Here is a 15,977-nt window from a genome sequence, read left to right as displayed (position 1 = left end):
GCAATTTTGCACCTTGGCAAACACATGCTGTTCTGCGGAGAGATATGTGGTTGGGAGGTTGGGATATCTAGCTCATCTCTGATTTAAAATACAGCTACTTAGTATTTGTGTGTTGCATGCAAAAGCAGCAGTATTTTCCTGCATGGGAAAAAATAAAAAGCATCTGCACCCCTTGCATTGCAACATGGATTGTCCAGGTGTTGTGTCTGAGAATACATTTCGGTATTTAAGGGGGGGAGGGGTTATTCCTCATGGAAAATTCTAAAAGCATATTTACACGTTTGGAAATAAATTGTAATATCTCAGCAAATACTTTTTTTGGGATAAATTTTTATGAGCTGCTAAAAAAGTGTCACTGGTACAGATTCATATTAACCTGACGTAAAAAGACAGAAATGTTCATATGTTTTAGGAGTAAGAATATTGTATTTTATATATAGTTTAAACAATATATTCATATGTTGAATTCATTAGATGTTTGAAATTCACCGTTGTATAATAATATTATTGGTGCTTGTACGTTATCTTTTATTTACATGTATTTTTCTACTTGATTGTGAGCAATGCGTTTGTTTGTCTGACTCCTCAGATGATATAGATATTACGTTAACACAGTGCTTTTATTCTATTCTGCATGCTTGCAAATGGACTCAACAGGTGGGAATGCTCATGTACTTACACATTCCTCAGTTAACAAGCGAATATGTAATAGCAATTCATTAGGCAGTGTGTATAAGCAGAAATCTTCCTTGTCAGCAAAAACTTGCATAGCTGAAATTCTGCCGTCCAGATTCAAACCTATGGTTGCCGGTCAGGACCCCTACACGTACAAGCAGAGTGCATCGCTGTCTCAGCAGAAAGCACAGAGCTGCGAGAACCTGCTTGAACCTTTGGCATCATTTGAACACAAACAAACGTGCATAAGACAAGCAGGGGGATGTGTGGAAAATATGCTGGCCAAATCCTGCAAGGATTATAAGGTAAAGTCGGGCAGCGCCATGAGCCTGCAAGAGTACAGCATGAACACCGCTAAATGTTCTCTCCCATCCAATTTACGGACAGGTGGCATAGAATTCAATATGATGTACAGAGACATGCACCATATTAACCGCTCCACCCTGTACAGCTCCTTATCCTGCTCCAGCGTAAGAGACATTGCTAGCCATTTTGAGAAGGAAGGAACTCATGGGGCCTGTCATAGATTTGGACTTGAGGGCTCCAACCATGTCCCCAAGCACACAGTATCTTCCCGCGTAACAGCATTTGAGCAACTAATACAGAGGTCCAGATCAATGCCTTCTCTAGATATATCTAACGAACAGAGCTATTGTCCTACACCTCCGCTAACTAGAACAGGAATATCGTCTGCCTGCTCCGCTGAGTCTCTTTTAGAAACTGCAATGAAGATGAATAAAGACGAAGATGTTCAGCTGCCATTGCACACAAGCTCCACCCCTACAAGTAATGTGGAAGAGAGGATTTGTGACCTCAGTGACAATACTGATACAATACTGACCTCACCGACAATACCAGATGGTCTTTCTGGCTCCACAGATGAGACTGACCATCTTTCTAACGCCTCCAGTGATAGTTGTAGCCGTACTGTCAAGCTTTCCCAGAAGCCTAAAGTGAACACCTGCAAGAGTTCCTGCCCAGCTTCCTATACAAGATTCACAACTATTCGGAGGCACGAACAGAAAATGGCCAAGAACTCTCATTTGAAATCCGATGCACAAAGTGAACGTCAGATTTTTCAGAGAAATATATATCTTATAAGCCCACTTCCTTTCAAGTTAAAAAAACCATTACAGAACAGCCCCAAAAAGTCTCCCGATACCTCTGAGAAGAATGGCGACGTGGTAGAGTCAGCCAGAGAAAGACAACTAGATGATCAACTTAACCCCTCCGATGACGTTGAGGCGAAGCCTTGCCTCCCTACACGCCAGTCTTCATTTGAAATTGTGGAAAGACTGAGCTGTCTAAACGTTAACAATTTTGAGCATGATAATACTAATCTAGAACATCATTGTTCTGATCCTCTTAATAATGGAGATATTGTCTCATTTCCTTTATGTTACAATTTGGATTCAAACAACAACAGTCAGCCGAGTGAAGGTGGAGCAGTCACAGGAGGTGGAGTTTTTCTGCATCTTGCCAATATGTGACACTTCATCTGTGTGACAGACCATCTCTACCTGTCATCCACCTTCATTTCCTCTTGAATCCACATCTGTGCTTGCCGTCTGTGTTCCTTCTGAGCTGACATTTACATGGGTTTGAGTCAGAGTGCAATGTGTAAAAAAAAAAAAAGCAGCTTAACCACCCTATTAAATTCCATTCCAGATAAACATCAAGTCACTGCCAGGGCAAATATATTACTTAGCTGTTGGCAGAGTAACCGCTAGAATTAAATAGCCATGTATAGTTTAGGCATCGCCTGTATTTTCAATGGCATACTTATGATGCTGTCTCACTTAGGAATGCATTGAAATCAATGACAGGTATAGCAGCTACTTGTTATGTTGCTCTCTGAAGTAACCTAAACATTTTCTTCAGGTGCCCTAGTTTAACTGAAGTCACCCCACATCTGATGCCAATTAGGATATTTTTTTGTCTGATTTCCTCCCGCCTCTTGTTTAGAGATGCACCAAATCAATTTTAGGCTTTGCCAAAATATCATCATCATCATCATCACCATTTATTTATATAGCGCCACTAATTCCGCAGCGCTGCACAGAGAACTCATTCACATCAGTCCCTGCCCCATTGAGGCTTACAGTCTAAATTCCCTAATATACACACACAGACCAACACACACACAGACTAGGGTCAATTTCGATAGCAGCCAATTAACCTACCAGTATGTTTTTGGAGTGTGGGAGGAAACCGGAGCACTCGGAGGAAACCCACGCAAACACAGGTAGAACATACAAACTCCTCACAGATAAGGCCATGGTCGGGAATTGACCCAGTGCTGTAAGGCAGAAGTGCTAACCACTTAGCCACCGTGCTGCCCATGAATAGCAAATAATTTTCCTCCAAATCACCTGCAACTCTAAACTTTTAATTTGCACTTTAAAATTAGGCAGGATGGGCCTAGATGATAAAATATTATCTGTAATTTGGTTCCTGAAAGAAAGAACTTGAGCATTGAAATCAGGACTTGAATTATCTAGCCAAAAATTACTATTATCAGCCAATCAGAAGTGACTAGATAGTGCTGCTGATAGTCATAGTCTCATTGCACCAGCCCTCCAGTACCCACAAGACGTATCTAATTGAGTCGCACTTACGTTAACATGTTTTTACAGTACGCTGCCTGCGCTTGCCTTCGTAAGTCAATGATACACAAAAGTCTACATACGGATGTATAAATAAGGATTTTTATGCGCAGTATGCAAATGTGTATCTTATGCAAAAAATACTGACCCTCGTCCAATTCATTTATATTCAGCCAAATTATAAAATAGAACCCTTGACTTGGTGCAACTCTATTCAAAACCACTTTTATTCCATTGGAGCATTATGGCTAAACTCACTTTTGTCCTGTTTGAGACTGCATCATAGTGTTGACGTCAAATTGGTGTTCATTTCCTCTTATCCCTTCTCATGCTGTTTTGATCGGTGTCAGCGGGATCACAAACAAGTGTTTGAAGAGTTTGGTTGCAGTGATGCTGTTTCTAGTGATCTAGATACATGATTGACACTGTTCTGTGTGCTGTCTCAGTCTGTGTGTGCCCTTCCCATAAATATTTAGCACTAACTGGCTTTTGTTGTCTTGAAGTAGACTCTGAATCTCCAAGACATTTTACACCACTCGAATACATGGATCACCCTGAAGAATATGTTCGCCGACGGTACGACAGCAAAGAGGTATTCCGAATGCTTTTCCAAACATTACCCTTTTATTATAAATGTCAGATGACCTATTTGCGATATAAACAATGCATGAAACTGAAGTGATATAAAGCGTGGCATGATTTCTTACTTTTATGTTTAAACTAAATGCAAGTTTATATCTGTAACTGAGTTAGTAGCAAACATCATAGACACTTATGTAACAGACCTAGTAGACTTTAGAAGTGAAGATATCTCAGTATCTAATCTATTCTAGCGGAGGATTTAATTTCATTGCACACTACAATTTCTATGCTGCAGAACAGGCAGTGATATTACAAATGAAATGAATGACACAATAAATTGTGATTGATTTTCCAGGAGTGAACATAGTTTCACAGTCTTCAAGTTAACATTGAAATATAAAATGAGTTATCCGAGTTTATCAATGAATATAGTTTTCTAAAAGTAATTAAAATATATTATATATTTTCATGGAGAACAATTTGGCCCTTAACTAGACACAATTCTTAAATTTTAAATTTGTATATTCTTTTTAGCGCTCAGATTGTCAGAATGTGCCTAGTTGCTATAACCATATTCCTCAAGTTGCGCAGGAGCTTGGTTTTCACTATAGGACTGTAATTGCATTCATCAGTTGCAAATGCTTTCATTGCAGCAATTTTTAAAATAATGCTAGGCTGTATGATAAATGTTGGAAGATTACCATGGTAACAGATCAAATTACCATAGAACTACCTAGTAACGTAGTTGTTTACCTTGGTAATCCTATGCCGCTGAAAGGAAGTTTCTTAAGGTTTTAACTGTTTATGGGAATGTTGACACTACCTGAGGGTTGACGCCTTGTCAGGCACCAATGTGAACTAATCCGTTGATATTCAGAAAACATTGATGTGTATTTCATAAAATGACATCAATAAATCTCAGGTCGCCAGATATTGTTTAGTTTACACGTTGCAATTCTCTTTACATCAGCACCAAAAAGACAATAGACTTTTTAGAATGGCTGCAGATACCTCAATGTACTCCGTAAAAGTAGTGCCAGTAGACCTCATGCTGTAACCTCCAGACTAGCTTTCATTTCATTTATGTCCGTAGTTGATGTTGTTACAAGTAAAATATCTCGGAAAATACTGAGGGTTTTTTCGAACACTGCACAAAGGTGCGCATGTATACAACAACCAAGTGTGGTCTAATTCACATTGGCAGATACTGGGGGTCTTCCACTGAGGTGACAAGACATGCCTATTGGAGAAGGGTTCATTCAAAATATGCTGATTGAAGAGAAAAGTTGAGAAATACTTTAAGAATAACTTTTTAGGTATAGAGTCTCCTAAAAACAATTCCATGAGTGCAAGTCATTCAGCCTGCCAAGTCAACTATCAATTGTACCAAATGTTGATATATCGTGTGAGGTAGAGATGCCGTTTTTCAGCAATCATCCCTGACAGATCTTCACAGATCTTTAAGTCCCCGCATGTGGTTAGGTTTAGATTGTAACATGCCCTAGAATTGGCCCACCTGTCCTTAAACATTTATTTATTTATTTATTTATTTCATAAATAGTAACTGCAGTATGCAGTATAACAATTTCAATGTAGCTTCATAAATGAGTCAGGAGTTAAATGGTTTGGAGAGGGGCACATTAGATAGGCTCCTGACTTTCAAGGGGCGCAGCTACTCGTAATCTGCAAGGAGGGGCAGCCTGCCCAGAGATCATTCTACTAGGAGTGTTGATTATTGATACATTTGAGCTGCAAAGCTATGGAATTGAGAAAATGATGTCCGTTATAGTGTTTTGCTTAGAGATTAATGCAGTTCTCAGTAAAGTATTGTGTTCCTACTGTAAGGTGCATTTAGGGCGTTCCCTGCTGTGCAGAGGGATACATGGCAGATTTCACTCTGAAAAATGACTTGAATTTTGCACCACTTCAGAGATGGTGGTCTGTGGCTATTATCCAGTACTTTTATTAGGACGCATTTTGTACCTTCATGGTACAGTTCAACGGAGAAGCACACTGAGCAATGTCATAAAAAGCTTCACACACAAGACGCACAAAAGAGACACACGCATACACAAGACACATGTTCTGTACATGTAACTTTACACTCCTGATTAATTTAAGCTATACATTAGGCTAACCCAATAGGTATTTATACTTATAAGAGAAAAGTTGAATTAATTGAAAGGAGTATTTGCAAAAGTATAAAGGTCACAACCCCCTACAATTTTACAAAGTCCGCCTCTTAATATTTTTTCCACATGTCTACACATTTAATCGCACTCTCGAATTAAAGGCGTTTTGTGGAGCGCATGCAGTGCGCTTCATATATAAGGTCCAATGCATTTATTTAGTAAAATGATTGTTTGTATAAGCCAATTAATGTACAGTAAAACACCTTGAACATTATTTTAAACTATAAAACGGTGTAAAAGAGCGGATGTGCCTATGACATGCAATAGTTGAAATTCTTGCTGATATCCATCGCTATAATTTGTTTGTTATGTTTACCAAATGCTGCAGGTCCCATCTTGTTTACATGAGTAATTGTGGTCTGCGGTAACCAGTTCTAGAAATGTTAATATACTAAATTATGTACTGCATTCTTATTCATTTAACATTTTACTGTGATAAAATACTCTGCAATGCAACATTGTGGTTCCTGTGGAATTCCAAATGACTTATACCATCATCATCATCATCACCATTTATTTATATAGTGCCACTAATTCCGCAGCGCTGTACAGAGAACTCACTCACATCAGTCCCTGCCCCATTGAAGCTTACAGTCTAAATTCCCTAATATAGACACACACAGACAGACTAGGGTCAGTTTTGATAGCAGCCAATTAACCTACTAGTATGTTTTTGGAGTGTGGGAGGAAACCGGAGCACCTGGAGGACACCCACGCAAACACAGGGAGAACATACAAACTCCACACAAACATACAAACTCCATGGTCGGGAATTGAACTCATGACCCCAGCACTGTAAGGCAGAAGTGCTGACCACTTAGCTACCATGCTGCCCAACCTAATGTATGTCAGATAAGGGTTGCAAGCATTGTTTCTCCAGCTGTGAAGTTTCCCAGAATGCTTTGCCATACTTCAGCAGTGAATGTACTACTTACTGCATTGGTTGTAAGTCAAATAAAGATGTAGTAGAGGAATTCACCAACTTTATAACCATAACATCTTTCTGAAATTTACTTTTGTTCAAACTATCTGACTTGTGTCAAATAGTTTGAACAAAAGTTATGTTAATTCAAATATCTAAATACTAAATTATACTAAATGTAACATCACAAAATTTTTAGCATCATTCATTTAGTATTAAAGATGAAATATTTCTTAAAAGATCGTTTGTACACTTTTAGATAACCCCTCCTTAATATAACATGCCTCCTCGTATAGCAATTAGAGTACCTCCATCCTAGGAAACACCACAATCCAAGAGTTGGCCCGCTTCTCGGCTCATGAAGCTAGAGGACTCCGATCTGTTTATTATAGGGAGAAAAGCCCTAGTTCTGGCGCAGTCTGGAGTTTTCAACGGATCAAGTAGTGTGCTGTCCTCCTATCTCCATCGCAGGATGGTGATAGAAGGGGGATGCTGAAAGAAAGGCTTTTATTTATTTAAATAAAGCCTTTCAATCGCAATGGTTAGACTCAATTTAATTTTTATTTATTTTTTTATATATATTTTGTTAAGCATATTTTTTTTTACAGTTTTTTTTATTAACTTTCAGTTTTAGTGCTTAGGTTGGCAAGCTGGCATACGAATGCACGGAAGGACCAAAGACTGGATAGCAAATCTGTAATAGTCATTTTACGAACTGCCAGTTTGTATCGCCAGGGAGCTGATTATCGCTTGGCTGCCCTGGCGCAATTTTCTAGTTAAATTGGGCAAAAGATGTAGAAAATCTTACATAACCCTGTGATATGTAAAATCATTAAATAGCCCCTTCAATCCCCTAGTGGATAACACCATTAAGAGCTATTGGAGGTAGATAGATAATTATGAACTAAATTTATATAAATTTGTAATTTGTTGTCTAGCTCCATTTTTTCCCTCTCCTGGAAGGCTGAGTTTCTTTTCCTAAAATGTAAACACCAGGGGGTAAATGTATCAAGCTGAGAGTTTTCCGGCGGGTTTGAAAAACCAATCAGATTCTAGCTGTCATTTATTTAGTGCATTTTGCAAAATGACGGCTAGAATCTGATTGGTTGCCATAGGCAACATCTCCACTTTTCAAACCCGCCGGCAAACTCTCAGCTTGATACATTTACCCCCAGAAGTACCTGAATTAATATGATTATTGACAATTGATTATAGATATATTCTATACAATTTGGCACCCGGAAGATTGACTCGTACTGTCAGAGTAAATGTTGTGGAAGTGCTAAATCCTGGTTTTCTGAATATTGAGTAGTCTTTCTGATGGAAGGAATGGGAGCAGAATTACCTGCATACTAACATACATCACAGCCATCAAAGGGTTGTTCTTTAAAATGTAAATTTGTAAAATGATACGGATTAGGATGAGGACTAATTATTTTTATAATTGCATTAGTTCCTCTACAAATCATAATTTACATAGACTATTTTTGAGAAGGAATACAAAATATAATGTACAATGAAGAATTGACTGGTAGGTTATAGAATTGTAAATCATATCCGTAAATTCCATCATATAACAGCATGTAATTAAACCTTTCTGACCACTAATCATTGGGTTAGGGACCATAATCCCCAAATTGCTCAGTACACCTGTTTCACGTGCTTTGTTGTTCTAAACTATGAGCTGTGGTGTGGGCTGTTATGCTGTAGAACAGGTCTAATTTAATTGACAGAAGGACAAACTGAATGGGTAAAACTAGGCAAGGACTACATTCCTTCTAAGAAATGGCCACACAATTCATTCTAAGAAATGTTGCATTACGTGAGGGGGTTACCATATTGTCCCATTCAGTAGTCGTAATGGAATTTTAGAAGGGGCGGTATGAATGGAATTGGATAGCTTTGCAATGAAGGCAATAGGAGACATGGCGGTATGGCATATCACTCTATACACACCCACTTTGACCACTGGTCTAATTATTATTATTATACTTGTAATTCTGAATTGCACCAATTCTTCCAGTTGTCATCCATAATTTCATGTAAATCACCAGAAAGCCATATCCTCACTGCTAATCGAATTTAGATGTTTTTTGTTGTTGTTGAGGATCCCACCTTCCTTTACAAATCAACAGACTCTTCATTCGTCAGGAAATGTGTATATTACTACTGTAGGGGGTATTGTCCAAGGCATGGGGATAGAGCTAACCTTTGTTTATTAAACTTTGTAACCTGAAAAGAAGTATAAATGTATAGTAGCTGGTTTAGATAAAAAAAATAATTCAATATTTTATGTTGGATGTGGCAAATATTCAACACCAACATTTTATAATTGACTGTTTGGTGAGTGAACAAACAAAGACCAAACAGACTGCATTCATATAAATGGCTTCACATAATTTCTAAATTGTGTCCCATGAGGCTTAGTGAAGGCAAAAGTAAAAAAATGTATCTGCTAACTAAAAAACTGATACTATGGTGGGAATTACGTTTGGAGTAAAGTGCAGACGTAACCTCGTGTGATGAGACTCTCTGGCGATATTGGGGTTGGAATATCCGCTCATTATTCCTCACACCTCATAGAGATACGAGCCAACATGAGCGGTGATTCATTTGTGTTGGTAGGGGCCTATCACACGAGTCTCCATCAGCACGTCTGTAAATTGAATTTCCCCCTAAGGGTCATTATTGAACCACAAAACTGAAAAAAACCTGGTTTTAGGATGAACTGCATGGATTTGCTGGGCAAGATTCTGGCATCTGCAGATGTGCAATACTTGCACTAGCTGATGGGTGGAGTCAGGTAGTTCCAGGGTGTTATGTGAGTGTGGATTAGGCACATGTGACCAAACCAATCAGTAATTTAGGAGAAAGAGTAAAAGTTTAAATTAATGAAAGGTGTCGACCTAGAGTGGTAGGTTGAGCTGTGATGTGAATTTTACTTTTGCATGCACATTTTTCAAAGAATCCACAAACTAGGTGCACATTGATTTATAGAGGTGTTTGTAAAGGCTGTGATGTGGGCAGCCACAAGTAGACACAACTGCACACACAAAGAAGCACTGCAGGTCTGCCTATTTTCTGGTTCTAAATGGCCATTTTTTCGGGAGGAGCAATCACAATCTGCAATCATTTGTAGCTTGAGATTGGTCGTTAAGATCGCACCCAAAGCCACCCCACTCGGGGAAGGGCACACCTAGGAAAGTATTTTACTAGGTGGTAATGTAGCTTTAGAGTAACTACAACATTGTTTATAATAACAGTTGCTACTTTGACGCTGTAGGAACAGTTTTCATTAATATAATGATAATTGGGACACAGGAAGACTTGTCCAGCACCACAAGAAGCGGACACTGTGATTCAGTGGGGTCTCCTGTTCTGTTAGTATCAGTCAGTGCCTTGAAGGAGGTTTCCACCTTCAGATGAGTTTTATTTATTGGCTTGAGCATAGCCTCCTGCAACTTTTACTAAATACATTGCATTTTCCTTCTTGCCTCATTCTGGGCCTTTTTCCATGTATGTATATCATCAAGCAGAGCTGTTTTATCTTTCTTGCCTTGGGATACTACACAAATTAATCTATGGATATAATTATGTGTCATGTTCCCGGGGTAAATGATTGTTACATGACATAATGAAGCTAGAAATCCAGACATATTTAGGAGATATTACAGGGAGATATGTACAACCAAATGTTACGTTCATCTGTCGGTGGAAACACCCTTTGACTTCTTAACTACTACTTTTCTGTTGTTGGCTACTAAAGCGCACAAATCCTGTCTATTTGTATCTCTTATCAGATCAGGGCATTGGGCATAATAATGTTATTTTGTTCTGATAACCAATCCCTTGTTATCAATGCATAATATTATGATCATTTACTGTCACCTAACCAGTGTAATAACCACTTTTGTTAAAGCACTGATGAATAATAAGTTAATATATTGGTTCCTTGATGCTTATGTTGTTCCCCATACTCGTTCTGCCAGGCAGGTGATTCACAAGCCCAATAATGCAATTTTTATCTTAGAAACTTTTAGAGGATCAGCGAAGACATAAACGTGAGCAAGAAGAAGCTGATATTGCTGCTAGGAGACACACTGGGATTGTCCCATCACATCACCAGTTTATCACTAATGAGCGATTTGGAGACCTCCTTAATGTAGACGATTCATCAAAAAGGAGATCTCGGTCTGAGGTCTGTTCTCATTAACGTTAGACTGTTGCTTGCCCCAGAGCAATATCTTCATATCCATTAAATGTAGCCAATCATTAGTAGCCTAGAGAATGCCGCCCATTAGCTTTCCATTTACTTGCTTTGTATCTAATTTGGCTGGTAGAGGAAATGAAATTATAAGCGCTTTAGCAGCATGTTGGCTGGGGACAGTGGTGTTCAATGCATGCATGTTATTTATCATTTTGTAGATATACTATGTATTGTTATGTTTTGTGTTATGTCACAATCATTATTTCTGGGGGGTTTCTAACCGTAAGATAAAAAAGCATGTTCCATCTCTAATAAACTACTAACAAACTTTTGGGGGTAAATGTATCAAATGGCGATTTTTGCAAATCACTGATATCCAGCAACATTGCAGGGTCAATTTTTAGAGTGGCAATAGCTTTAAAAGCAAGTTTTGCCTTTAAAGCCGCTGTCGATTTAAATTTACCCTGCAAAGTCGCTGGATAGCGACGATTTGCAAAAATCGCTATTTGATACATTTACCCCCTGGTGTCTAAAGAATTAGAACTATAAATTAATATCCTGTTCAAAAACATTTATTATGTTTTTTAACGGGATAGAAGTTTAATAGAGTCTAATCAACTGATTGCTACCATCAATATATATATATATATATATATATCTATTGTGTGAAAATATATATATAATTGGATTTATTTCCTTAGCAGTGCATGTATTGTATTGTTTTGTTATGATTCTTCACCTCTTTCTGTGGAATTATTTTTGAACTCTAAAATCATAAAGAGGAAGAACTGCAGAGTAAAACAATATATACAAATTAAGGTTCATTAATGTATAATTTGATACAAAAACATTTAAATGTATATGTTGATGGTAGTTTCATCACTAAGGGAAAGCATCACTGAATCTGTCTGTTGTGATATAATGAATGAAAAAAAACAGTAAATTAATTCATTAGTAGTTGATGTCACCATTATTGGAAATTTAGCGTGTCCTTGTTGACCATTACAGACACCATTTTCTTATTGGAGCCTTTCAATTCAAATTTTCTTTGTGGAATGAAAAATTCTGATTATTGATGCTTTCCCAATAATTACATGTGGGTGGGTTGTTTTGGAGTTCTTGTTACAATGCAAAAATGGTTCCTCGGGAGTTGAATTAAGTTGTGTTCTTAATGCAAGAAATTGCTGAGATTTCTGACTTCCGCAAAGCATTAAGGCCAGGCGCGGGCTGGCAAATTTCAGTCCGGGGGGGGGACGCACAGGCGGCCGCATCACATGACACGCGATGCGCGCCGTGTCATTGATGACGCAGCCGCATCGCGTGTCATGTGATGCGGCCGCCGGTAATATTCAAGTAATATGGCATCCACGGGGGGGGAGCGCGGCTGGCCCAAAAAGCGGTTAGACTGAGCGGCCCGGAGGGCCAATGCCCCCCGGCCCAGCCTGCCTCTGATTAAGGCTTAGTCCTGCTTACCACTTACTACTCATGTATGGTATTAAACATTACTTTTACATTACATTACACATCTATAACTATTTAGGCAGATAAAAAAAAAAATTGTGTAGCCCTAATGTATAAAATCATACAAAATCTATCATAGGTCAAAAAAGCATGAGCACTTCATAAGAGTACAGCAGTAAAATTATTTTCTAAGTGATGTAAGTCTATATATCTCAAATCAAAAGCCATTTGCGCTGAATATATTGTCAAAAACAAGATTTTAACTACAAGTATTTGCTGTGATTTTGTTACATCCTGGGGCTACCGTAGACTCCCTAGATTCTAAGCAGGAATGTAGATTCATAAACTGTATGTAGTGGATGCGTTGTGACATTAATATGCAAATTACAGATGGAAGCTGTGTTCTGCATAATTTCTTCTATTAATTATCTCCTGAAAGGGCTCATTACAGCTCATAGAGCTAAAATATATATAAAATATCTAACTTGCTCAATGCTTCACAATATATAATCAGTTATTAATATTACATGTGCTGTGATTTAAGTAAAGCTAATTTGTTCAGAACAGTGTTGTTTCTGACTGTACTAAACTCCTGGTAATATTGAGCACCCAACTAATTCAACTCCCGTCGAACTAAATCTTTATAATTTAATTAGTCTTCGATTTAAATTGATCCTTACTAAACTCTTATAACATTACTAGTTTAAAAATTAATTCATTTTTATTTTGTTTGTAGATGACACAAGCAAGAGCAAAGTTTGACTTTAAAGCACAGTCTCTGAAGTAAGTATGAAGACCTAGTAAGGTCTAGTCACACACACACACACACACACACACACACACACACACACACACACACCTTTATCCTTTTTAATGCTTAGATGAGGAACTTGCTGTCACATGATGGGTTTACTAGACCACCCTGCTGAACCACACTTTTTTCGGGTTTTGCTGGTTTTCAAAGGGTGCCCAGATCTCTACCAAAATCTTCAGGGTTTTTACACTGGGGTTTAGTGTCTCCTCCAAACCAGATTTGGCTAAAGGAAGTTGGGAATAAGACCCCAGGAACACAGCCCTGTAAGATCAGCAGGTGGTCACTGCAGAACGTGGTCTCCTGGGACCCCTTCCAGAGAGGACCTCTGACGCCCTGGTCTCAGATCAGAAGCGATTGTCTGGCACGCAGCCGTGCCCGCCCTTTGATGCCAAGGACCCCACTTTTCCACAGGGTGCACATTCTTTTTTTATATATAAAAGGAGCTGTAATAGTTTTCTAAGTGTGGGTCTGGGGAAGGAAGGATATAGTCTCACATCCCTCTTGTCCATGCAGGCTACCAGCAGGCACAACCCCATGATCTGGATTCTGCTGCCGATGTTTCTGGGGTTTCCTGGGGGTTCCAGGTGGTGTTGGCCATTCCTTGTTTGCAGATATGAACATCATAAATCTAAAGCATTAGGCTCCACTGCAGCAATCATTCATTTTTGCTGTAAATACTTTAAATGATTGTGTGCAGGCGCCACATTGAAGTGCTGACCATAGAAATAGAGAAGAAGTTTCTTCACCACCAATCACTTCTTTTTACTCTCAGGTCACAACATTTCTAACAAGCCATGGGTGCTCCTGGGTGAGTAATGCTCCAAATCCATAATGGACAGCATCAAGCTGTACTCACCAGGGCTAATTCCAAAGATTGGCATACCAGTTTACAAATGGGGGACAAAGGCTTTGCTACAGTACTGACATCGGGGATAAACAATCTATAGTACCTTACAGAATATTAGTACCTGTCTGGGTCAGGGGCTGGGGCCAGTCTCTGATTGCCTTTATTTACTTGGGTTCTGGCCTAACCCATCCGCCCCACACATAATGCCCTAGGTATTATACTGCGAACATCCCGTCTCATATTTTTCTGATTGAATAGTTAGTCGTGCCTCCCGATCCTTCCCTAATACCTGCCCTAACTGCGGAGTATATGTTGTCTAAACCTGGGTGAACTCTCCCAACCCTTACAACAGGTGGTTTACTAGGTGCTGGGTGGTGCACCTATTATGATATGACATACACTAAACCAGTACAAACCAACGTTGACCTTCTTGAGCTTCCTGGATCAGGATCTGCCAATACTTCTTCTCATGTACTGGGCTCATGCTATATCATAAACAGACCATCAATATGGGGTGGGGATAGGCGTCCGACATGGATAAATCACTCAGCCAGCATCCGACAAAATGGATGAAATCCCAGCCTCCTGGGTATTGTCATAATCCACTCTGGATGTACTTCTTTCCTGATCTACCGAGAGCACCAGTTCTACCCACTAGAAAGGTTCCCCAGTTACTGACAAGGAGCATGGTCATTGGGATGCCCAATTCGCTGACAACCATCAAAGGAATTTCCGAAGGTCCAACAGCTATCTAACACACTAGTACAAAAAATGTTCTGTGTGAGGCACTTTGGTGCTTGGTGTTTTTTTTTTTTTTTCATTTTCCCTCTCGAGCAATTCTCTCCACTATGTCGCTCAATTTCTCGCTACACTATGTTGACCTTCTTGGAGCGGGGTAGTATCATTTTTCTCCTCTCCATTGGTCAGGCAAGCAGGCTGGTTGTTGGCACAATTCTTGAGTGTTTGAACTGTGGGACACTGCATCCTCAGCTGTCCAGTTTTCCCTCAGTCACAGCACTTTATGGCCTTCGCTCCAGTGGTCTCTGATAGCTCTCAGGGACCATACAGAGCAGTGGTTTAGGAAGAAGGAAGCAGTAGAGAGGGTTTACCCTGATACTGAAGTCCTTTGGATCTAGTACTTCCACGAGTATGGACTGTCAGCCACATACTGGTTTGCTAATCCGGGCAGCTTCCACTTATGTGGAGGGCTCCTGCTAGAACATACATTCTTTCACCTCTGGTGCTCATCATTCATTGGCAAACTAGGTCAATTACCGCCTATTCTGTCAATGACTTAATTTATCCATATCACTTTGAATTACCATAGCTAAATGGCAAACTCCTCATGGGTAATTTGGTAACCCTTGGACATTTCCCTGATCTTTTGACTATACCTCGCTGAGGTGATGACATAACGTTTTTAGAAAGGACCCTTTCTGACCTCTAGTTGGCACAGTCTTCTGTAGCCACTCCTCAACAGGCCTCCACTGCATGTCCCTGCAGTGTGGAGACCAAATATTTCACCCAATGCCCCTCTTGCAGATCTCAAAAACCTGCAGATGACAATGTCCCCTGCACTGTCCTAAAATTTTGGGAAATGTAGCCTGTTCATTGGGAGCTGCAGGTTGTGGCTCAAACTTATTTCTCAATGCTTAGAAAAAACACATCTGC

The 15,977-nt window shown here is 39.3% G+C and overlaps 2 protein-coding genes across 37 annotated transcripts in view; both read left to right on the top strand.

Annotated features, from left to right (window-relative positions):
* LOC142161173 (sorbin and SH3 domain-containing protein 1-like) overlaps positions 1-15,977 on the top strand; it is a 283,529-nt gene that overhangs the window by 244,971 nt on the left and 22,581 nt on the right. For 23 of the 36 annotated variants that reach the window (XM_075216482.1, XM_075216484.1, XM_075216490.1 and 20 more), the window contains 3 exons: positions 3,785-3,873; positions 11,008-11,175; positions 13,382-13,428. In XM_075216482.1, the coding sequence (XP_075072583.1) occupies positions 3,785-3,873; positions 11,008-11,175; positions 13,382-13,428 (304 nt within the window). The remainder of the gene's footprint in view (positions 1-3,784; positions 3,874-11,007; positions 11,176-13,381; positions 13,429-15,977) is intronic. The other 13 variants (XM_075216517.1, XM_075216513.1, XM_075216515.1 and 10 more) reach the window with 3 other exon arrangements.
* On the top strand, positions 612-2,849 carry LOC142161175 (sorbin and SH3 domain-containing protein 1-like). The gene has a single exon (XM_075216520.1). It carries the CDS (start codon positions 645-647, stop codon positions 2,163-2,165), a length of 1,521 nt encoding a protein of 506 aa, XP_075072621.1. The 5' UTR covers positions 612-644; the 3' UTR covers positions 2,166-2,849.

This window comes from Mixophyes fleayi, chromosome 6 (assembly GCF_038048845.1).
Source record: "Mixophyes fleayi isolate aMixFle1 chromosome 6, aMixFle1.hap1, whole genome shotgun sequence".
Lineage (NCBI taxonomy): Eukaryota > Metazoa > Chordata > Amphibia > Anura > Limnodynastidae > Mixophyes > Mixophyes fleayi.
This window is presented reverse-complemented; position numbering and strand designations above follow the sequence as displayed.